Raw genomic sequence first — 25704 nt, 5'->3', positions numbered from 1 at the left:
TCTATAACCAAATGTTAAACGGGTCAAATGTTTCTCAGGCCTCAATTTGTGTACACGACAGAAACGCAACAATGACCTAGAATTTACATTTCAAACTGTCCCGTTAAAAAAAAAAAAGCCTGCATGGTCTTCTCTTACTGAACATCGGCTATTAATAGTAAGTAAAATACCATTTGACTTCAGTGTAGGAGAAAGCAAAGGTGAAAAACACCCAGATGCCCAAGGAAGATTTACTTTAGGTAATCCTTCACAGTACATATTTCATAGACATTCACCCTTCCAAATTTGTGTTTTTCTTCTAAAAATGGTCATTAAAGCTTAAGTGGGAGCTTAGCCACAAAAATGGAGTGAAAAATTATTAAATACAATGAACTCAGTTCTTGCAAAGTCCATAGGCAACAGGATTTTACAAGACCCAACTAGAGAGGGAAGAAATGTAGTAAATTTACTGAGCTAGATTTATTCCGAGAAGAAATTTGATATAATCATTTGTCAAAATTAAGTGATTTGACCAAAAGGTTTGTTTTGTACCTTCAAGTAGTCTTATAACCCATTTGTTACCCTCCTTGCTTAAAAAAAGGAACAGAAAAACAAACTTATTAAAAAAACTTTTAATAAGCCAACTATATTAAAAAAAATGGGAATAAAGGCTACTACCTTATATTTGGAAAGATTTTTTCCAAAAGAAGAAATGTTTTGGAAACCTCTGAATGAAAAGGTAATTTAAGATGAAACATTAACACACATTATAAGTCAGCTGGATAACAACAGACCATTTCAAATCTTGAAACAGCTTCTCCAACTCAAGAACTTGAATGCTGCCATTAGTCTAGTGACTAACTCTAGGCTACCCTTTTATACATCATCTTCAAAGGACTTTATTTAGTTTTCTAAGAGGATTTTTGAACATCTATCTACTTAAGCTTATTTAAGTTGGCAGTATTTTGTCTTCAAAATTCAAACTCTGACTCACTGAGCCTCCTTAGTCACCTGAAGCTGTGCAGCCCAGTCTTTCAAGGGGACAGAAGAGACACCTAATGTGACAGGTTGAGTTCCTCTCCCAACGTCCTCTGCATGAAAAGCATGCACACAGTAGATTCTCTGTGCATAAAACCTTAAGACAATGTACACACTAAAATGGCCAATAATACAACTGTTTGACGTATTAATAGTATACTATCATAATATCCCCCCAAATATTGAAGCAATGTACTATCCAGTAACAGGAGGATGGCTACATATTTTGGCTGGCCTACTGAAGGATCAACGCAATCACTCATCTGGCAAATAGTGATTGAGACCCTGCTATGTGCCAGATGCTGGAGAAAGAACACTAAACTGAAGACACACAGTTCCCACCCTCAGAAACCTCCCAGTCCCAGGAAAACGACAGACGGTAAACAAATCATCTCATAAGTAGGCACATAAATATAAACTAGGCTGAGTGCTATGAAAGAAAACAACAAATCTCTCCCCAGCGTGGGAGACTGAGGAGGTGCTATTTGAGGGGAATCTGGAGGATAAACAGGGGTTTAAAAGGTGGAGAGCTGGGCCCTGAGCATGGAGAGGGAACATTTCAGGCAGAAGGACTGGCACAGCAGCCCCTGTGTGAGGAAGGAGTGTCAGGACTGGGTACCAGTTAAGTGTCCACTGGTCTAGTCTAGGGGTGGGAAGAGGCTTGGACCACAGCTTGTAACAAGGAGATGAAGAGCAGATTAAAGTATCTAACAGAGAACTGATTTAATGTCACAGCTGATACAGAGAAAGAAAATGGAGCAACATGAAAAAATGGGCAGGATACAATGTTTAACTTACAAAGCAGGGCTTCAAATAAGATATGATTTAGCTAAGTAAAAAAAATATGTATATATGGATTTGAGAATAGTGAACCTGGCCGTAGGCTGATGCTGTAATGTGACATGACTTTCATACAACTGACAATACAACCGCTAAAAACTTCACACAAAATGAGCGAATATGATATAATAAAATTTAAAGTGCAAAATACAACATTGTAGACACGGTGTGATCAAGTTACATTAAGAAAAAGTCTCTAAACATTTAAGAGACTATACTTGAAACAGCAAAAAATTCTGTCAATAGAACATAAAACAATGTAATACAAATACAGAGAAAAAGAATCAAGAGAACTAAAATAAATAATCACAAAGATAACCTATGCAAAAGTAGATATCAATATACATACATTTCGGTTAAAGCACTAATGTGTTAATACGAATCCTGTTTACCTTTCTTTAATGAATGCAGTGCTGAGGTGAAGAAGGTCAAATAACCCGGTGGCTGGGGTGAGCCAATGAACTCAAAGTACCCGAGAACTCCAGGCTGTAGAACAAGAGCAGAATTAGGTGACTGGGGTATTGCTGGTCACTGCATAAAGAGAAATATTTCAAAACAAGAAAGACATGCCATTATAACTTAACAATCACAATCTGTTGCATTCTCTTTTTTAAAAACCTAATAGAAGCCCATGAAAAAAGTTGCCAGTTAGCTCTGACCCTTTCCCTCCATTTAGACAGCAGACAGGGTAAGGAGTTGAGTTGAGTTGCAGCAGCTTTTACACAGGCAGTTCAGAGGGTCTTCCCACCCTCTGTGGACCATTCTCCTACGTCCCTGGTTTGAAACCTCACCATCAAGTTCAAGTACTCACTTGCCTTTGTTCAGCAATTCTAGGCAAACTAGTTCAAAGATTTGTAACCTTGCTCACATTTCTTCCTCCCCTCACTCCAAACACGCCTTCACGCTCACTGGCAATCAGGCTACCCGAGTGGCTTCACAGCGCTCAAGGTCATCCTTCGAGGGGCTCCTTCCTCCCCTCGCACTCAGAGCCCAGCACTCCACAGGGGCAACACTTCTCTCTTGTCAAGTCAGTCTGCGGAGGGCTCTCTTGTTCCTCCACCCCAGCTTCCACCTGCTCATTTTACTTCTCTAAGCTTAGAATCGCACACCCGTCCATTCTGCCAAACCAATTGACTGTGCTCCACCAGACACATTCTGCTTTCATGTTCAGAATAATTTCTTCCTTCTTAGAAGGCCCTGCAGACACCATTCTGTCTGACTTTGTTCTGTAACTAAATGTTTCTGAAGCCCAACTGTGAGATCCTTGAGCAAAGAGTGCTGGCTGGGAGTCAGAAGACCTAAGCTCAAGTCTGATAGCTCAGTGATCTGGGGTGAACCCTTCAATGTGAAGCTCGGCTTTCTTAACTGGCAAATGGGGACCATTCATCCTGGGGTTACTGAGAAGAATGAGCTTGATGAACATAAAGCACTAGGCAAAGGTAAGGAGTCCTTTCTAGCCCTAAAACACACAACACTGTTTTTAATAAATAATTTTGGAGCTGATGTGATCATTGGGACAAAGACCCAAATAGTAAAATAGAAATTCTCCCTGTTGGTAAAGTTTAAAATCAGTATGTTGTACAAAAAAGGAAATTTCTGACTTATAATGGAACATACTATCTTTCAAATCTAAAGCATTTGTTTAGTCTAATAAGGTTTCATTTTAAATAAATTAACTGCTTTTCATTCTGGTAGAGACTGAGACAATGTTTAAACTTAATATCAAAAAAAAAAATTCAGCAAATAACTAGTTTCTCAAACAACTGAGGAAATAAGAAAGTAAAGTTATTGAAACAAGATTTTTTTTTTTTTTTGCTAAATTTCTTAAAATGTTTTCAACAAGCCAATCCAAAATTGGCTCAAAGTAGAATAACACAGTGTTTGGGTTCCTCAGGTTTTAAACCAACCTATGACGGTGTATCAGCCTTTCTACCATGAACAAAGGAAAACAAGATCTTCAGGACTTTCAGTCAGTTAATACTGGGTAATACAAGATAAAATGAAAAGTGATGGAAAGAAAACACACCCGTTTAAATTTCTTTCAATCTCCTAAATCAAAACCAATTGGAACAAACTCATTCTAAATATTAAGAAAGGTTTTATGACCAAGAATTATATGAAGTGAGCTTCAAACTCTCTTCTCCCATCATGTTATTTCAGGTGGCTTCACAGGAGAAGACATATGGCCCATAAACACGTATCTATCTACATGCATGTATGTAATTACATGTGTGTTTATGTAAACACACCTCAATGGAAATAAAAACTATCTGAATTCTACGTCTTCATGAGAAATGCAGATTAAACCTTTAAAAATGAATAAAGGTTAAACCACTTGCAGGGGTCCTCTGCAGGCCTTTCAACAGCGTAAGGGTTTATCCCTGTTGAGGGCACCACTGCCGTGGTTTACCAAGGGGCTACGCAGTTTGAATGAAGGAGCCTCTATTCTCAGAAGACCTGGTACTGAAATTTCCAAAGAAATTCCACAAAAAATACAAAAAAACCCATAGGTAAAATTATTTTTATTTTTTACTGCCAAAAATAGGAAGATCATAAAATTCAACAACTATATGGAAGGATTAAAGGTTGCATAAATCATAAAATACTAGCTGTTTTAAAGAAACAGGCAACGTCTATTTTAGGTACTATTTTTCAAATATTCATAGTAGTGTGACAGTCTACTAAACTTTGAAAAGTGGCATGTTTCAGAATGTCACTTAAAACTAACATTTCAAAATACTAAAAAGGAAATAAAGTGACAATTATCTGTTTATTTCTATTGCAAATTACCATTTAAAAGTTATTAAACTGGCTCTGGTTATGCTTCAGGTAAAATAAATTTCACAACCATTTCTCCAAAGTTTCAATGTCTCTCCAACCAAAGCTGTTATCTGAGAAATGATTATATATTTCAGAGTTTCCTCCACAGTTCTTTTTTTAAATCTGCAAAAAGAAGTTTGGGGAACAAAACACACGCCTATCCACATACATGACCGTGCCAGGTCTACACTCCTTATTTGCTGGGCTACATATCAACCCAGGGGCTGGTTCAAAGCAGACACCAGGGCCCCTGCCTCATATACTTTTGAGGCTCTCTTTCAGATGAGCAGGCCAAGCACATGGGGCAGCCTGACCTTGGCTGAGGGTGGGGCAGAAGCCTGCTGGCATGCAGGCTGTCCCTCCTCACTCTGATGCCCACCAGTGTGTAACGATGGCCCAACCTCAGGGTCCAGCCACAGTGTTTCCATCAGTCCCTCCTGATGCCAGGACGGCTGTCAGGTGAACAGAACAGCCCACAGGAACCTAACTGCCAGTGTTACCCTTTCCTTCATTTGCCCATCTCATCAAAGGTGTAATCAGGACACACCACAGTCGCAAGACACCTCTGTGCCCTCAACTCCCACTGCTCTGCCCTCTGCTCTAGTCACCGCCCTCCCAAATCCAATTCCTCCCTCAGGACCTTTGCACTCACTGTTCCTGCCTCCTGGAGCACTTTCCCCAAATTTCCTCAGGGATGGATCACATCACACAGGCTTCACTCTAAGTCTCTGTCCAAATGTCACATCCTCAGAGATGTTATCTCTGCCTTCTAAGACACTCACACCTCCCTCTCTGCTCTCATATCTGTCCTGTCACTTGTCTCTGTCTGTAGCAATGGTTTTCTGATATTACCTCGTGTGTTAAAGCCTTCTAGGGCTGCCATGACAAATCACCACAAACTTGGTGGCTTAAACCAACAGAAATTTATTCTCATGGTGAAGAACAAAACACGAAGAGTACCAGATTATACCCTAACCCAGTCTGTGGGTTTTCAGCTCCATTCCATGATGTACAGTATATTCCGTACCTGCTATAAGGAGGCTGGAAATAGGCTAAATGGGCTATTTATAGGAGGCCAGCCCAACCTCATCAGCATAAAATATGTCTTTCCTAAGTGAGCACCATTTGCAGTGTGGCATAAATTTCAGCAGAAGGTGTGCGCGCCCTCTAGTGGCCATGAGAACAGTTACCTCCACGTGTTGCTTTCCTCAATGGCAACAATATTTCTGAATTAATGTTAACCTTCACTTAGAAAATGTAAAGCTACTTAATTCACAGTTGTATAGAACTATGAATTAACATAAACAGTATCTACTTCTTTGTGCAACATCAGAGTACAAACAACACTTTTACTAACAAACAACCAGATAACAGCAGGTACCAGGCAGCATTCTAGGTTTGTCTCCAAAGTGCTCAGATTTCTGTCAATTGGCAATTTACCCAATGCCCTGCTTCTCCCTCCAAACACCTTCCAAATGTTCTCTTAGCCAACTTAAATTTAAAACAACTTGATTTATCAAAACTTCTAAGAATAAATGAATGGATATATGCTAAATCACTGCTCTTTAAAAGATAAATTATAGAAATTCATGAAAAGATTTTGAAAATATTTTGGTTACAGATATGAGCTTTAAATAATACTGTTGGCATCTGGTGGTAGACTGAAAGGTACAAATCAGATGATTCTGTCACATGCTTTAAAATATAAAAAAGTAAGCATTATTGACATAGAAGCTACCAATACTTAAGACAAATGATGTCTGAAAATTACCGACAGAGGAGTCATAAAATTAGTGACTGTGAAAGTGACATTACCGCGCTCAGTCCTATTCCCTTTCCAATCAACTTAATGTCTAAATAAAAATGACACTGGCCTATGTTTGACTATGCTGTCCCCAAGTAATAAACTGTCTTGTCTGTATCTTAAACATGTAGGAAGAACTTTCAAGGAAGAAGAATTTTATCATACAATTAGAGTAAATGAAGAAAGCAGAATTTCTTAACATGGTCTGCAACAAGATGACATAAAGCTCCTGATCTCTGCCTGCAGTGTCCACCATCAAATCCATTTAGTTTTAGCTACATTCGTGATTTATAAGGCAGGTATGATTTTAGTGCATATCTGGGGAGAACATTCTAGACTCTACCAAGCGTCAATCCTGTGATTTTCATACACAGAACACTCCCAGTTCTGCAGAATAAATGCTAATGACTCAATGAATAAAACTTTGCTTCTTTAATAGTAAGTCAATAGCCATGGCCCATCCTTTATCACTAATTATTCCTAGAACTATTCTTAAAGATGAAGGAAAAAAAGTTACAGTCAAGTTAAGATTTCAAAATTTTTCTTCCATGAAGAAGGAAGGATCAAAAGTGACATAAAAATAATTAAACATTCAAAGTTTTAACCTCTAGTTACATGGTGAAATTTCAAATCAGAGACTTTAATCATTCCTTTGTATATAAGGAAGAATCCTGGGAGCCAGAAGACCTGGACTACAGTCCAATCTCCACTTAGAGTAAATCATACCGTCTCTGCCTCTCTGTACCTTTACCTTCTTAATCTGTTTAAAGGATCTACAGTTTCCATCTACCTCACATGGCTGCTGGGAAAATCAGAAGTAAAAGCACTTGAAAACTGCTGGTCACTTACCCAAGCATAGTTTACTCACTCTTTGTTTGCTGATAATGTCTAAGGTATTTTGGAATTTACAGAGTCAAGCACTTACAATATTCACCCTTTAATGTCTTTTTGCAATGTTCAGTCAATTAAACGCAATACTGTTTTCCTAAAAATAGCATCTGGGTTTAGTGTCATATTTTACAAACATAAAAGTATGGTGAATGATGAGCAATCTGATTTGGGTAGGTCTGAGGTATTCTAAGTCAAATAAAATATTGGTTAGGGAATTCTCCCGCAGTCCAATGGTTAGGACTCTGTTTCCACTGCAGGGAGCATGGGTTCGATGCCTGGCTGGAGAACTAAGAACCAGCAAGCCGTGCAACACTGTCAAAACTGTATCCATATATGTATATATACATGCTGCTGCTAAGTCGCTTCAGTCGTGTCCGACTCTGTGCGACCCCACAGACGGCAGCCCACCAGGCTCCGCCGTCGCTAGGATTCTCCAGGCAAGAATACTGGAGTGGGTTGCCATTTCCTTCTCCAGCGCATGAAAGAGAAAAGTGAAAGTGAAGTCGATGAGTCGTGTCTGACTCTTAGCGACCCTATGGACTGCAGCCTACCAGGCTCCTCCGTCCATGGGATTCTCCAGGCAAGAGTACTGGAGTGGGGTGCCATTGCCTTCACACACACACATATATTTTTTCTCCATTTGTTAAAAACTTCTGCTCTTCTAGGTAATTATCAAATAATCTGAAATAGGCTTTTAAAAGGATTTGTCTGTAGGACTTATAAAAGTTCAAGCCAACCTAGAATTAGGGCATTTCTGTTTATAACAGCATTAGAAGCATATGTGAATAGAGTTCAGTATACATAGAATAATGAAGTTTCTGTCAATATAGAAAGTTGTTAATTGCAGGGTAGCATCACTTCCCAAGTAATAAACACTACACAATCTTACAATGATCCACACTGTTCATAAATAGCTGGATTAGAGACAAATTTATAACTAACCAATATGGGGGTATTTTTTAATGAGGAGGAAATTATCAAATGCATTCCTGTAATACATCGCAGACACATCTAGAGACAGAAGCAGTGCCATCCTAACAAACCTTAGAAGTGCCACGGAAACATTAAATAATTATTTCTGCCCAATTTTGGTATACCTAAATTTAAACACACTTGATATTGAAATCCGTATTTGTAATTTCATGGAATATGAAATCCATATTTGTTTAATATGGATTTTGATATTAAAATCCATATTTGTTTAATATGGATTTTGATATTAAAATCCATATTTGTTTAATATGGATTTTGATATTAAAATCCATATTAAACACACTTGATATTGAAATCCATATTTGTAAAGACAACATTTGGATATTGTAACCCAAATACAGATTTTATATTGAAATCCATATTTGATCAAAGCAAGCATCTGTCATACTAAGACTTCTTTAAATCAGCAATACCCTTAACACACTTAGGATGCATGCTTTTTTTGGGCAGGGGGAGGATGTGATACAAACAAACTGAGTAAAAAGCTGAGCATCAGGGACATCTATAGATGAAAAATAACTCATTCCTCGCTCTAGCTCCCCACGGGTAACACTCCAGAATTTTCTAGTTATGGCACTGCTTAATTTTCATCTCTCTACTGACACTGTGATAAGCAGACTCTTGCAATAATTAGATTGTGGCTTTCTGTGTGCTATATGAAAAAATGTGTGTGTTATATTATACTAAGACCTGTGAGGCATCCTAAAGACCTTATTTGAGGAAACAATCATTCAGAGTAGTGGTTCTCAACCAGGATATTTTGTGCCCCTAAGGGACACGTGACAATGCCTGGATATTTTTGGTTGTCACAAGTAAGGGGGAGGGGCGATGTTATTGGTATCTAGTAGGTGGAGGCCAAGGATGCTGCTGACCATTCTGCAGGGCATGGGACAATCCCCCACAACACAGAATTATCTGATTCCAAATGTCAATAATGCCGAGGCTGAGAAACCTTAATTTAGAGGATGCCTATAAAGTTTATTATGTTCCAGAATGGGGCCTCTAAAAATTCCTTTAAACTTTTTTATTTATTCAACTATCAAAACCATGACAGTGGTTTCATTTCTGGATCTGAAATTGTGTCTTTATGCTATCTCACGGAGACTGAATGAAGTTGATATCACTTCTTTCTAGGCAGTATCTGGCACGTTTCACAAGATAAAAAGACTTCTCATTTTAAACCATGCTGGGCTCAACTCCCAAATTCTTTCACAATTAATCAAATACTGTCTCTTGCCAACCCAACAGTTTCATCTCAGTGAACAGGAGCCCAGCAAAGATGGTCCCATCTTGGCAGCCCTCTCTTGGGTCCCATCTAAACGCAGTCTAATCATTGTCGTCATCTTTCTAATTAAGTGGGCTGCCCCCCAAAAAACAACAACAACAAACAACTTGAGTAATGTCACTGGCACAACACCGAGTCTGCTGTGAACTCAACATCAGACTCGGAGCATCATCTCTGAAAGTTGCTGCTGAAAAGCAGGTTCTAAGAATGCAGAAGCTCAAGGTCAGGAATCCTCCTTGCTGCTCAGTCATAGCTGTGCCCTCATCCCTCTCCTGCAGATCCGACTACAGAGACACTAAAAACATCTTAGAGACAGTAATAAAAAAGGGTTAGAAAGATCTCTGATACACATACTCAAAGGAACTGTTTCAAAAATACTTTCCCAACCAATAATGATGAATCTTCTTTTGTCTTGTCTCTTTCCAACCTCTAAACTTACCTAAGCCCAAACAGGAGGGATTATCTGAGCCATCTCCCTTACTTCAGAGATGAGAAATCTGCATAAAACGCAGAAATCAAAGATTTCTGTCAGAGCTAAAACCCAGCCCTATAGAGTCCTAGCTGAGTCCATCTCAAAACATGACCTCTGCTTAAGAACCCGCTCAAAACTCTCTGTACACAAATCTCTCACGAGCTGGATATAATCATAAAGCCACCTCTCTGTGCTCTTTTAAAGCCAAATAATCTCCGTCTTTTTTCCACACTCTTTTGGGGACAGGTTGGTACATGCTGTCTGCTATGTGATGTTCCACAGCTCTTCTCCCATCTCTTTACTTTCTAGAGGACACTGAGTGAAAATGTAAAGGAAAAAAGAGGACACCAATCCAGGCCCAATGTTCTACAGAAGTCTCAACAGAGTTCACCTGAAGGAAGACCTCTTGGCCTCCTTGCATTTTTATGCATTTAATAAAACAGAAAGAACATATTCCTAGCTTTTTTTTTTAAACTAAACTACAACTTAAAAGAAAAACCAGATATCTTATAGTAAAATGCTGTCATTTTTTATCATCTTAGTTACAAAACAAACAAAAGGTTTTTATATAAGTAGGGAATTCCAGCAGATGTTATGCACATTTTAAGTTCTCTCAGTAGTGCTTAATATCCAGGATTTTTCCACAATGTAATTTTCACTAATAGATTTTCATTTATTATGACTACATCCTAGCTGACATTTTCTTTTTTAAATCTCATTTAACTCCTGTTTTACCAATGAGAAAATGGAGGCTTAAAGAGGTTAAGTACTAGCCGGAGGCCACATAGCTAAGAAGACAGAGGTGAGTTTGGACTCAAGTTTGTCTGAGTCCTGATTCTTTCCCATCTTGCTGGACCACCCCCAGTGACTGACTGTCATCTACTGAAAATCTAGGTGAAAACCCTCATCGCACAATCACTGCACCTAAAAGTTTAAAAGGAGTCTCAGGAAAACCCTGCTCCCAGATCTTGATGCCTGGCAGATGAGTGACCTGCCCCAAGTCACAGAACCAGTTGGTGCTGCCAGAGGGATGGGGCCCAGGTGCCCTGCCTCCCACTGTAGGACCTGCTCACCAGCCTCCCAGGAAAATGGGAGCAAGCCCAGAAGGGGCTCGGAAACCTACCCTTTATCCACCTAAGAGTTCGGAAGCATTCACCCTAAGGCACATCTGTGAACTAGAAGCAGAATAACTGGAGAGAAACACTGCTGCCTAGAGAATCTGCTAACAGTTAACACGAAAGTGTTTCTGGCACAACTGAAAAAAGCTGTAAATGATGTTCTGGGGAAAGAAATTCATATCCCATTTATATAAAATATACACAGTGCAAAAGGTAAATTTTAACCAAATGACAATTACTAAATTCTCAAGTAGTGAGAGGTGGATTAATATGCTTTTTGTCTCTACTAGGTACTCATAGTCTTGATTTTGTTGTAGCTAAGTATCATTTTTACTTGTGACCAAGTGGCTGAGATGGTAAAGAATCTGCCTGCAATGCAGGAGGCTCAGGACTGGGAAGATCCCCTGAAGAAGGGAATGGCTACCCACTTCAGTATTCTTGCCTGGAGAATTCCATGGATAGAGCCTGGTGGGCAACAGTCCATGAGGTCCCAAAAGAGTCAGACACGACTCAGCGACTAACATTATAAGTATGATTTTACATTTGATCCAGTGAGTTTTTCTGTGGAACTATTTTTATAATTTTTGAGATTATTTTAAGATTTATATTGGTCTCTCAATAATAACCTGTCCTGAACACGCATTGAGGATCTCAGCAAAATGATCCATCAGGGGTTGACTGGCAATAGGAAAACAGTTGAGATGCCATGTTAGGAAACTTTCTGTTAATAAACCTTGAAATTTTTATGCATTTAATAAAACAGAAATAACATATTCCTAGCTTTTTTTTTTTTAAACTAAACCAAAATTTACAAGAAAAACCAGATATCTTATAGTAAAATGCTGTCAGCATCATATAAAATTTTTAGAAATCTATGTCCTAGGTGCTTTAGTCCCTTCAGTCACGTCTGGCTCTTTGCAACTCTATGGACTGTATCCCGCCAGGCTCCTCTGTCCATGGGATTCTCCAGGCAAGAATACTGGAGTGGGTTCCTGTGCCCTTTTCCAGGGGATCTTCCCAACCTAGGGAATCTTCCTGACACAGGGATCGAACCCACGTCTCTTATGTCTCCTGCACTGGCAGGCGGGTCCTCTACCACCCGGGATGCCCTAAAATGCTGTGTGCATCATGTAAAATTTTTAGAAATCTACAATTTCATATAAATTGTAAATTAATTCTTACATACTCTAAGCTAATTGTGAGACAAACTGAAAGTTTGTTTAAAATTCCCGAATAAAAAATAGTATTCACAAGTTTTCTGTTCTGTAAAAACTCACTTAGCCAAGCCATCCCTATAATTAAGTATCTCCAAAAGCATTTAATTGGGGCTTACCTATAATGTGATCTTTTAATTGCTGCAAATCAGGAGGTATAAAGACTCTTCTAATAAAAACAATCCAATGCAACCCAGTGAAGCCTGAGGAAATGGGAGAAGATAGGAAAGACAGGTACCTCGTAGTTTGAGAGAAAATCTAGTAATTCTGATTGAGATGGGATGTAGAGAAGTGGTTTCATCACCCGGCGGACAAACTTCTCAATGTAAACCGCACTCATGGGGCCTTTGTATTCGATTGGTCCAAAACTAGTACCAAAAAAATAAAAATACACCATGCATTAAACCTGTAATATATAACTGAAATCATCAACACCACAAAATGAAAATCTCCTGTTTTAGGATCCCAACTGGTTCATATGTCAGTAGCCCTCCTTGTCTCAGGAGGGTAGCTGGAGGCCTAATTAACAGCAAGCATTTTATGTGAGGGGAGGTACAACTGGCCATTACTTTTTAACATGAAATTAATTCTGCAAACTGAATTTCAGAGCAAAGTTCATTCTAGTCTCTGAAAAAAAAATTAATTCTCACAATAACATTTCTATAAAAAACAAAAAACAGGCAACTCTGAAAACTGACCAAATGCCAAAGGATTCCAGGATCTTTACACAATTCTGCTGTGGGGTGGGAGAGGGGAGGAAGGAGGAGGGGAGGGGTAGACTTTCAAGTCATTGTGAAATAAGGAACAAGTTGAGGAGTTGGTCCTTGGCCTACTAAAAAGTAGTTACTAAATATTCTCAGAGGCACTTACACAAAGGATCACTAAATAAACCTTAAACCTACTTAAAACTTTATTACAGCAAAAAATTATATGAAGGTATGAAGTCAGGGGACTGTACAAATGATCTTCCCTGTTTTCCCAGGCAGCTGTCCTTGGGGACACACAGGAATTTGATTTAGTACCGATAAGCAATACTGCCAACACCAAGTTATCCTCCTAAGCTAATCAGAATGCTCACAGGGCTTTCTTCACTCTTGCACAATAGACATTGCTCAAATATAACGGGATGGTATGTGGCGAGGATGGGGGAATATGGGGAAGTTCAGCAAATCTATACCCATTCTTCTCTCTGAAGAGAAATTGACACTAAGCTTCCTGTTAATAGCAGCAACAGAGCACAGAACAGAACTATATACATGGGGATCACAATGTTAATATAAGATGACAGAAATTAATACACATACATATAATGTGATGACATAAACACAATCTTCAGTGTGCACTGCAGAATATGACAGCAGACAGAGAACATCAGCATGAAAGAGGTAAAAAGAGCATTCTACACACAGCCGAGACACTGGGTCAGCGACTCGATCGATTCAAGACTTACTACAATTTATTTGCTAACTAATTTGTTTTTAAATTACTACCACCACCTGCCCCATCATCCACCACCAATTTCTGATTTAAAGGAAGAAATCAAAAAAATCATCTGATAACTTATTTTGCTTAGCAGAAAAGTGGGCAAGGGATCTGGAAACCTTGTCTACTCAAGCAAACAGGCTCTGCTGAGGGTTACAAGGGTAACCCTCAGCAGAGCCTCCGTGTTACAAGGGTCCCAGGGACCTGGTGTAACGAGAAGATCCCCAGATGCAGGTCGTAGAGCACGTTTTGCCAGCATACCATGGCCACTGCTTTCAGACAAGCTGACTGAGGGCAGCTGAATTCTGCACAGAGTGTTTTGGGAAAACAACTTCCTGCTTCAGAGCCTTTCCTAAACTGCCTTTGTGACTGGTAACAAAACAAGTCAAAAGATGGAGTCTGCTTTCACACAACAGGAAAGCCTGTCAATTTTTATAGGTAGCTACTACTAGTTAAGCTGTTACACAAACAGCACAGAATACAAAAAGGCTACCTTTTGGGTGCCTCTGCCATAGCACTTTATTTTTGGTACAATGGGAATGGTAGATGTTGAAATGAGTATTAATTGTTCTGAACTGACTTAAACAAGTAAAGGTTTAACAGGCCAAGATGAGGAGCAAGCACTCTAAGGTATACCAGCTTCAGATTCCTCATCTGTAAAATAAAGAGGGCTGGACTAAGGATTTCTGATGTTCCTTTCATGTCCTTTCAATCTTCCTATAAAACTAAGAAAACCAATGGTGTAAGACAATGCTGCACACCCACATATCCTGAAATGACATTTGTACTCAATTCAAGGGAACTCTTGTGATTTTAAATGTCACATCAAGTTAAGTCTACCTCTGGGCAGCGGGCTTGGTTACACACAGTTGCAAGGCCTACACTCCCTGCTAGCCATCTGCGCCCTATTTCCAAAAAAAGAAACACAGGGATCTCTTCAGGGCAAGCTCATCGCCCATTACACACCACCTAGGTTTAGAACTTTCAAATATTAATATAACACCATATACTTACCTTAAAGAAAAGAAGTGACCATCAGAAAGTTACTCAGAGAAACCGTCTTTATACCCAGAGGGAAATTTGAGGGTGGAGATGGGGTAGGAATGTGTCTTTTTGCCCAAATACTATTTAATAGCTCCCAAGAAACAACACTCTGAGCCACACAAGTTTTATGTTAGAGACACAGGAACGTGCTGGAAGGGGATAGATAATCCACACATGATAGTCTGGTGATATCTGTAATAAATCCCCATTGATTAAGGCCCAAGAATTTTAGAGGGAGGTAATAAAGCCTAAAAAGTAAAGTTCTTACTGGTCAACTCTTCTTAACCCTTCAAGCCAATTACACTGAACAGAGCCCAGAATTTCATTTTCTGTCTCCAAAATCCTTCAAGTCAGATTTTAGACCTAACATCCATAATGGGGTTTCCCAGGTGGCTCAGTGGTAAAGAATCCACCTGCCAGTGTAGGAGCCACAGGAGACATGGGTTCAATCCCTAGGTTGAGGAAGATCCCCTGGAGGAGGAAATGGCAACCCACTCTTGCTGGGATAATCCCATGAACAGAGGAGCCTGGAGGGCTATAGTCCATAGAATCGCAAAGAGTCAGACACAACTGAGCAACTAAACACCCAGAGCAAGGCCTGGGCAGTTCTCCAAAATCAAACACCCAGTATCTTTGGAGCAAAATGCGTACAATGGCACCTGATGTGGTGTAAAGACTACAGGTGGCCTCTTGGTACTTTAGGCCAGATGGATGCATTTGGGGACAATGTTCACAGAACTCTTTCAGGTTTTCAGAGCTCTCTGGATTTCAGAATGACAGATTATAGGACTGAAGACTTGTAGTTTTTTTCTTCCCAATTTGAAAAGATGTTAGATATCCTCCTGACTATGCTATGCTGCTAGATAACGGGATAAGGACTTTAGTACATTTTTATTCCATAAAACACTTCTATAATATTTGAAACATACAGCCACACAGTGGAGTAACCAGTACAATTGAAAACAATGCTACTGAATATGTAATGACATGGAAAAATGTTCACAAAAAAAAAAGCAGTTGAGGAGATATTACTACTATCAATACATGATCCCATTTTTTAAATAAAAAGAGGGGGGTGTGAATATGTACAGTCACAGGAGGATATAAATCAAAACACATAGTGATTATGGATGGTTGATAAATCACAGATCCTTTTATTTGCTTATTTGTTATTTTCTCAATTTTCTATAGTGGATACTTTTAAACAGGATAAAACAAAAATTCACGTTGAAACTGATATACTGAATTGGATTAGAAACACTACTTGAAAGTTCTTACCTCCGATGATACAGATATATTACAGGAAAATAAAAAAAGTGTTTCTGTTTTCTGCATTTCCCCTGATTCCACCAACAGTTAACTGCGACAAACAACACCTGCAAGTCAAAGAAGGTTTCAAATGACTATAAATAGCAACTGAAAAATCACCAAGATTTAATAAACAAAATTATAGAAATGAAACAATCCCTCTCTGAAACAGAAAGCATTAAAAAAATCATTTTGGGTGTTCAAAGAAGGGCATCATTTACCCTGACAAGGACAAAGAAAGACTAGTCCACAGTGTCCAGCTGGGATTCTGAATATTTTAGAGTCTGGTCTAAGAGGAAAATGAATTGCTTCAAATCCTAAAGTGAATGACACCAAAAAACTTTTTCTAAGCATGATTATACTAAAACTTACCAGTAGGATATGTCTTTTGATAGTCAAACTAAGCATCTGAGAATAAAAACAATCTTACCTACAGTTGAAATACCAAAAATTTCAAAGAACCGTTTTTAATAATGATATTAAAAACTAATAAAGATAATAGATGACTAGAACTATGCTCTAAAATGTACTATCAGATAGCAAAAATATGGATTAAATATGTATTTATAGGTAGATGCTGAAGTATTTAAGGAGACATATCCCAATGCCTGAAATTTACTTTGAACTGTACCCAACATGGTATGGAGCATAGTTTCTCACCTTTGTTACTACCGACATTTTGGGCACGAATTGATACAGGTTTTCTGCTGCTGTTGTATGTTTTTGCTGGGGGCGGGGGGTGGGAAGGGCACACAGTGGATGTCAGATGCTGCGGGATCCCTGGCCTCCCCTCTCTAGTAGTGACAACCCAAAACCTCTCCAGACAGTCCCAAAAGTCCCCTGAGGACAAAAATGCTTCTAGTTGAGAACCACTGATTACATGGATGATAAGATGAGCAGATACACGATAAAACAAGCCTAATAAAATGTTATTAGAAGTTAAGTGGCAGACATAGCTCCCCTTTGCTAGTATATGTTTAAAAATCTTTGTAATAAAGTACTGAAAAATATGAAGACTACAAATGAAAAGTCACTTTCAGATGCCTTATACTGACCAGATAGCAGTATTGCTCCTTTTATACTCTACCTATACTTTATAACAGTATCTTTACTAAGGCTGACACCTCAAAAATAGGGCACAATCTACCACATTTGCTAATTTTATTAAGTAATGTGACTCCAGAAATTTTTGCCTGTTTCCAAAAATAAATCCACTCCTTCTCCGTACTGAGAACACAGAACAATAAGCTCTCAATTTAGAAGGAGCTGAAAAATTTTTGTGAAAGAAAGCAGAGCATCAGTTGTGGATGGCACTGTAACCTCCACCACTTGTCCTGTGACCTTTAACAAACTGTTCTGCCCTCTAAAACCAAGGTCGTGCTTCAGGGCAACCAGCATCAGCTTGCAGGGCTGTTCTTAGGAGCAGGGGCCTGCACACCAGCACGCGATCCCTACCGTCACTCTGAAGGACATATTCCTTAGGCTGGCAGTAATATAACAAGTAGTTGACACTTACCCTAAAATACAACAAACTCTCACATTTTCCCCCACAAGTGCTCTAAATGAGGAATGACTAACAAAGGAGTGACTTCCTTTAAGCTTGCCTCCCAGAGCTCCCTTCGAGTTGTTTTCTTCCCACAAGTGTCCCCAGCTTGATTACTATCAGCCATTCTTAAGGGGAGTTGGGAAGGAGGGGGAGACAAGGAATAGACTGATTCCATGGGTCCAAAGCTGGAACACGAAATCACAACCCCCTGAGAAGTAACGCTATCAATACAAAAATCAATGTATTTATACAGTACTTGGCATCACATTCAGGGGTATAACATAATTAAAAAGGTTTTACTAGGCTGGGCAGGAAGTCTAGCCACCATTTATAACATTGTTTCTAAGAAAATCCAACTGAGAGTTCCAAATGAACTTCTGAAACTCAACTGTGCCACAGGTCACCCCAGATCAGTGGGTCTCAACAGCAGCCTCTTAGAAACCTGTGGGATGCCTTTTGGCTGACTGCATCGGTCAGGGGGTACTAGAGGGCACGAGGTGGGCAGCAGCTGTGGCACCAACATCCTGCAGTGCTTCAAGCTGCTCTGCACATGGAACGATCCTCCATATCGCCCAGAGCAGTTTTAAATGTCCTGCCGAACACTGACGTGGAGGGAAACCTGTTCATTATTATTCAACTCAGAACTTGACTCCATTTTATATATGTCAATCCAAAGCATGGCTTCTGTGTTCACTGAATTTCTCAAGAAGGCAACCTCTGTTTAATTGAGGGCAGAAAGGACTTTGGTTGGCTCAGAACTTTACCAAGAGCTGTTCACCATTTAGAAAAATCAAGTCGCTGACAGCAATGCCCTCATGGCCCCTGTGTGGCCAACACATCCTACTTTATGGGGCTGCATTTGTAACTGTTGCTGCATTTATAACTCACAGTGGTTCTACATAAAGGTACAGGGACCTAACTTACCCCAGCACTTACATACTAAAACACATGTTTAATTATATACCACTTTAAAATACTTGTTTTATAAAGGTCAACTGGGATCCACTGGATTGAAAACCATTGCCAGACAGAAGGCCTGTATATCAATTGTCTATATATCCCTCTTACCAAGCATGAAGGTGGCGTTCATTAAATATTTGTTGAATGTAGCTATGGTCTAGGTATTTGAAAGGTCTGCCTAGTTACACTGTAGTCATGACACATAAATTTCTCTTACGTAAAATAACTAACCAGCAAATATTAACAGTATATTCAATGAGGATTTTCAGTCTCTCCACTAAAACCAGACAGCTTGGCACCCTGAGATGAGCACTGCCCTCATCACGAGAAAACGTGGCATCTCCTCCCGCTCCTGCCTCTAACCAACTATGACAACCACAATCAGAAAGCCTCTGCTCACAGGGGCTTTACGATTTAGGCTTGAAATAAGGCTCCTGGCTTTCACCCTGGCAAAATCAGCCATCTGGGAAAGGTGTCTCTGTGGGGAGAACCTGCCCTGTACCTGGACTGCCAGTTATCTGATGGTCAGGCTGAATGTCCACCTTACCTGGTCTGAAAGCCGACTCGCTGCTTGTTCAATTTCGGCCCTGGCGGCAATGGACTGGCCACACCACGGAGCATAGAAGAACAGCAGCACCACCTCCGAATCCCGGCGAATGTGCTCTGCATAGTCCAGCTGCCCCTGGAAGAGGTCAAGAACCGGAGACCTCGAGGAGAAAAAGCTGACAGGTGGCTTTGCTGGAATTATCACATCTTTTGCTCGACTAAAAAAAGAGCAAACACAAGATTGTTTAGTTTATGTTCTTCGAACAACAGCTCTGTGTAGAAAGAGAACAAAGCTTAAAAGAAAAGTCTTCTCTTAAATAAGAAAAGGGACTTCCCCAAACACTGGCCTGGAGGATAAAAGCAGTACTTTGTGCTAAGCGAAGGCAAGATTTGACTGAGAGAATGCAAGACTCAAATGACATGTTAAAACCATTCTCTAACACTGTCTGCCCTGGGTGTGGGATGGGAGGGCAGTGGAGAGCAGACGAGAAGAGCGTCTTTGAATAATCCGGACTCTTGCCTCCCCCACCCAAGACTCCATCCTTCTCTCTCTGAAGCCTTGCTCTCCACAAAAGCCACCGATGTCCAGGGTTTCAGAGCCACCAGTGAGCTTGCTCAGAACCAAGGAGGGAGCACACATGGCACCACTAAGGCATGGGAAACGCTTACAGTCCACTCACACTAAGTTCATCAGCCGCGGTTGGCCTGTACTTAGGACACTCAGGCAAAACTAATAATAACATAGATGTCTCCATTTGCATGTATGTATCATGATCCAAAGGTTAATAAAGATGAATAGCAAAGCAACTGCCCATTTCACTGGAAAACAGGTTTCCTAAGTATGTACTTAAGATTCACAGAAGGTGAGGGGGAGAAAGAAAATAAAACTAAACAAGTGGCCAGAGCCAAGACAAGGTCTGGGCTGAAGCTGCATCCCACCAGGTTAAAGGGCCCCAGTGAACACTGAGCTGTCCACACAACGGATTAAAAAAGTATAAAACCATTAGAGCAGCTTAGCTAAGAAACCAAGAGAGGAAATAAAAATGGAACCCTACAAAAATTCAATTAACCCAAAAGAGGGCATTTCCTAGATGTTCAGTGGTTGACACTCCATGCTTTCAAACTGTTGAGGGCCTGGGTTTGATCCCTGGTTGGGAAACTGCGATTCCCGCAGACAATGTAACAGGTAGGGGGTGGGGGGGTGGGGGGAAGGTGAGCAGAAAAAGGACCAAGAGAGGAAAAAAAACCAGAAAGTATAAATGGAAAACAAACTGCCAGATGGTAAACACAAACCCAACCATATCAACAATTACATTAAATATAAGAGGACTAAACCACCCAATTAAGAGGAAGAGATTGCCAGGCTGGATAATGAAGCAAAACCCAACCATATGCTCTCTAAAAGCATTTTATTTTTTTTTATTTATTTTTTTTTTTTAAATTTATTTTATTTATTTGGCTGTGCTGGGTCTTAGTTGCAACATGTGGGATCTAGTTCCCTGACCAGGGAATGAACCTGGAACCTCCTGCATTGGGAGCACAGAGTCCCAGCCAATGGACCACCAGGGAAGCCCCTCTAAAAGCATTTTAAACATAAAGACATAGACAGCATGAAACCACATGGATGGGAAGATAGACCACATATATAGTAAGCACAAAAAAGCTGTAATAAATCATTAGGTGAAAGGATAAATAAACTAATTGTGTGTTCTTACAATTAAATGTTACTCAGTAATTTAAAAAAATGATACATACTATAACTGGATGAGTTTCAAAATACACTGAAAGAAGTCAGACACTAAAGAATACATATAATATGAATGCATTGACATGAAATTCCAACAGGCAAAACTAATCTATAATGAAATAAATCACATCAGCGGTGGTCTGGAGCTGGGAGTAGAGCAATGAAGACTGACTGCAGAGGGCACTGAGGAAAGTTTCTGGGGACAAGGAATTAAAAGGATAGACGTGGTTACACTGGCCAAAAGCCACAGACCTACATATGTAAAATGTGTGAATTCTACCGAATGTAAATTATAGCACAATGGCATTGATGAGAAATAAGTTTGGCTGATGGTCACCTCCTTGGTGAGGACTGCTCCGATGATTCTCCCCCCTTTTTTTTTCTCAGATTTCTGTTAGTTGCTTTCAACAGCCCTCACCATAATCTGTGACTTACTTACTTACCTGTTTATTAACTCCATAAGGGTAAGGACCCTGACTCTTTTTTTCACTGATAAATCCTCACTGTTTAGCAGCTCCCAGTACTGCAAAGGTCAGTAATCTGTGAAATGAACAAACCTACCCTACTCATCTCATTTGAATATATGTGAAAGCAAATTAAACATAAATCCATACAGATATTATTAATCTGAATCAAAAATGTCAGAAGGTCCATTTGCATTACAAGGAATGATTCTAGGGACCACTTTATTCTGTTCTAACTTTATATGTGTTCAAATGAACTTGATCATCTGGTCTCTCAGTACACAGCAAAGTAGCAGGAAGGAGGAACAGGTAGGAACATGCTGCCAGCTCTGAGATATGCAGCAGACAGACAGATACTTAGAACCAAAAAAGAAATCAGACATCTGGGTTGCTTCCATGTCCTGGTGGTGGTTTAGTCGCTAAGTTGAGTTTGACTCTTACGACTCCAAGGACTGTAGCCTGCCAGGCTCCTCTGTCCATGAGATTCTCCAGGCAAGAATACTGGAGTGGGTTGCCATTTCCTTGTCCAGGGGATCTTCCCAACCCAGGAATCAAACCCAGGTCTCCTGCAGTGTAGGCAGATTCTTTACCAACTGAGCTATGAGAAGCCCCTCCATGTCCTAGATATTGTAAATAGTGCTGCAATGAACATTGGGATACATGTGTCTTTTTCAGCTATGGTCTCTCAAGGGTATATGCCCAGTAATGGGACATAGAAGCAACCTAGATGTCCACTGACAGACGAATGGGTAAAGAAGTTGTAGTGTTAATACAATGGAATATTATTCAGCCATAAAAAGGAATGCATTTGAGTCAGTTCTAATAAGGTGGATGAACCTAGAGCCTATAATACAAAGTGAAGTTAAGTCAGAAAGAGAAAAACAAATACTATATATTAACACATATATATGGAATCTATAAAGATGGTACTGATGAACCTGTTTGCAAGACAGCAATGGAGACACAGACATAGAGAACAGACTTGTGAACACAGTAGGGGAAGGAGAGGGTGAGAAGAATTGAGAGAGTAACACTGAAACCTGTATTACCGTATGTAAAATAGACAGCCAGTGTGAAAATGCTGTGTGACGCAGGGAGCTCAAACCAGTGCTCTGTGACAGCCTAAAGGGGTGGGATGAGGTGGAAGGTGGGAGGGAGGTTCCAGAGGGAGGGGACATATGTATACCTGTGGCTGATTCATGCTAATGTATGGCAGAAACCAACACAATACTGTACAGCAATCATCCTTCAATTACAAATACATAAATTAAAAAAAAAAAAAAGAAATCATATAAATACCCAAGACCAAAGCTACTCTTAAGAGCCTTGGGTCATTTAGTTTGAGGAAAAGAGTACACACCCTCCTCTACATCTAGGTGTCAGCTTCCTGAATTAAGACAGTTTTAAATATATTGCTTCCCCATTTTAACAAAAAATTATTAACATCATAAAGTAATGCTGTTAAAAGTCAGAGCAAATCTCCTATTTAAGCACTCATGCTAATATTTTAACTCTGCAATCAGGGAGCTTTGTCTAAGTAAAACATCTTCATAAGCCCAAAAATTCAGTCACTTACACAATAATTAAAAAAAAAAAGAATTCACTGACCAAATGTTACTGTGTTTCAGGCACTGCTGTATAGGAACTAAGGCTATAGGAGCAGGGACCTGTTCTCAAGGGGCTTCCTTTCTCAGGCGAGAAGACATGCAAACAAGCAAACCTGTAAACAGACATAAAACCATACAAAATGATCGTGCTCGCTGAAGAAGTCAACACGGAGATGTGGCAGGGCACCTGGCAGCTCCTCCATGGGGTGGTAGTCAGGGTGGTATCTTTAAAGCTGAGATGTGAGTGATAGGAAGGCAGTCACGCAGAGGGAAGGCCCTGAGGCAAGTTGACACATTCTCAGCAAGTCCAAGTCTTTAGAGGTATTATTTTTCTACTCTTCAAATTGGGTGGTAAGAGTTAAATAAGCGAACGGAAGGAAAATGCAGATCTGTGACAAGGCAAACAAAGGACAATCATCAACCTAGTACTGTTGATGAGACAGCTCCTCAAGTAAAGGAGCCAGACAGGCCCATGGCCCATCAAAAAGCAAACATTAACCAGGGCAGAGAAACCCATTTGCCTCTGCCCCAACAGAAGCATTCATGAGTTGCCATTTAACTCCTAAATTTCCTACTGTTTTTGAGAAACTACCGAGATGAAAGATTTCCTGCAGCTTTGAAGCCAAAGTCTCAGGTACCAAAAAACTCAAAGAGCTGGTTGCAAACAAGGAAGTCGTGTCACAACTCCCAATTTCTATATGAGAATCACGCTCTACACCTCCTTCCAAAGAGGATCTGAGGCAGCTTTGAGTTTACAAAACGAAATAAAGCAAAACGAATATATACACATAGAGAGATAATGAGGGACAGGGAAGCCTGGCATGCTGCAGCCCATGGGGTCGCAGAAAGTCAGAGACGACTGAGCGACTGAACAGAGATAACAGAGACAGACACCCAAAGACACACTTATAACTTTTTCTCCACAAAAACACACCCACAAAGCAGGGTAAAAGGAAAGGATGAAGTTATGGACATTCAATGCATAGAAAGGCAGCTAGGACAGAGATTAAGTGCTCAGAAATGCACAACTAATTATTCATAGTGTTTCAACCCAAATCAACCATTTTTCCTTTTTTCAAAAATTAATTAATTTGGCTGTGCCAGTAAACAATAAGACACTAAAGGGGGTTGTCTTATTTCAGGTCTGGAGCTATTAATAAAAAATAACTTTAAAAAACATTCTACTCTCCTTTAAGCCTCTGTCCTCATTAACATACAAGATCTTAAAAGCAAAATAGGAAAAGAGCGGCAGAAATGTCAGAGTCAGTTGTAGAACAATCAAGTAGTATCATGACACCATTGAATCAAAGGAGATTATAAAAAAAATCAATTTGAGTCTATTAAAAGACTGTAAAATTTGCCAGTGGCACAGAAAAAAGCTAGACAGGCAAACAGGCTGTTCAGTGGCTCATTCTCCTTGCCTGAAACAGGTGGGATCTTGCTCAGCCTGCTCCATTAACTGGATTTACACTGCTTCTTCCTGAAATCTCAAAGGACTTTCATATCTACTAAGTCTTGTTCTCTCAGAGAAATCACTACCTTTTATTGCTATAAATGGACAAACTGATGCAAGTAATCTCTCCACCCTTGTAGGGGAGAGAACTTCTCTTTCTCATCTGAACTCGAATACCAAGTTGCCATATTCTACCCTGTACAATACTTTGTGTAATTCCCTTGTGCAGGACGTGACACAGAACACAGTTAAGAGCCTCGTTTCTGACAATAAAGGATTCAAATTCCAGCTCAGCCACTTATTAGGTGGAAGTGAATTGGGGCAAGTTTTGCAACATGGCCAAAGCTTCACTCCTTCGTGTGTAAACTGGAAGAGAGAGAGAGAGAGAGAGAGAGAGAGAGAGAGAGAGAGAGAGAGAGAGAGAGAGAGAGAGAGAGAGAGAGAGAGAGAGAGAGAGAGAGAGAGAGAGAGAGAGAGAGAGAGAGAGAGAGAGAGAGAGAGAGAGAGAGAGAGAGAGAGAGAGAGAGAGAGAGAGAGAGAGAGAGAGAGAGAGAGAGAGAGAGAGAGAGAGAGAGAGAGAGAGAGAGAGAGAGAGAGAGAGAGAGAGAGAGAGAGAGAGAGAGAGAGAGAGAGAGAGAGAGAGAGAGAGAGAGAGAGAGAGAGAGAGAGAGAGAGAGAGAGAGAGAGAGAGAGAGAGAGAGAGAGAGAGAGAGAGAGAGAGAGAGAGAGAGAGAGAGAGAGAGAGAGAGAGAGAGAGAGAGAGAGAGAGAGAGAGAGAGAGAGAGAGAGAGAGAGAGAGAGAGAGAGAGAGAGAGAGAGAGAGAGAGAGAGAGAGAGAGAGAGAGAGAGAGAGAGAGAGAGAGAGAGTGTGTGTGTGTGTGTGTGTGTGTCTGTCTGTGTCTGTCTGTCTGTCTGTCTGTCTCTTTACTGGGTGACTTAGTGTCTGTGTGTGTGTCTCTCTCTTTACTGGGTGACTTAGTGTGTGTGTGTGTGTGTGTGTGTGTATCTCTTTACTGGGTGACTTAGTGTCTGTGTGTATGTGTGTGTGTGTGTATCTCTTTACTGGGTGACTTTGTGTGTGTGTGTGTGTGTG

General features: G+C 40.1%; 1 protein-coding gene across 6 annotated transcripts in view; it reads right to left on the bottom strand.

Annotated features, from left to right (window-relative positions):
* TXNDC11 (thioredoxin domain containing 11) overlaps positions 1-25704 on the bottom strand; it is a 59268-nt gene that overhangs the window by 31235 nt on the left and 2329 nt on the right. For 4 of the 6 annotated variants that reach the window (XM_081560375.1, XM_081560373.1, XM_081560374.1 and 1 more), the window contains exons 2-5: positions 19342-19558; positions 16259-16356; positions 12693-12822; positions 2250-2343 (exon numbers count right to left, since the gene is read on the bottom strand). In XM_081560375.1, the coding sequence (XP_081416501.1) occupies positions 2250-2343; positions 12693-12794 (196 nt within the window). In that variant the 5' untranslated portion in view covers positions 12795-12822; positions 16259-16356; positions 19342-19558. The remainder of the gene's footprint in view (positions 1-2249; positions 2344-12692; positions 12823-16258; positions 16357-19341; positions 19559-25704) is intronic. The other 2 variants (XM_081560376.1, XM_081560378.1) reach the window with 1 other exon arrangement.

This window comes from Giraffa tippelskirchi, chromosome 13 (assembly GCF_054371585.1).
Source record: "Giraffa tippelskirchi isolate mGirTip1 chromosome 13, T2T-mGirTip1v1.2.pri, whole genome shotgun sequence".
Lineage (NCBI taxonomy): Eukaryota > Metazoa > Chordata > Mammalia > Artiodactyla > Giraffidae > Giraffa > Giraffa tippelskirchi.
This window is presented reverse-complemented; position numbering and strand designations above follow the sequence as displayed.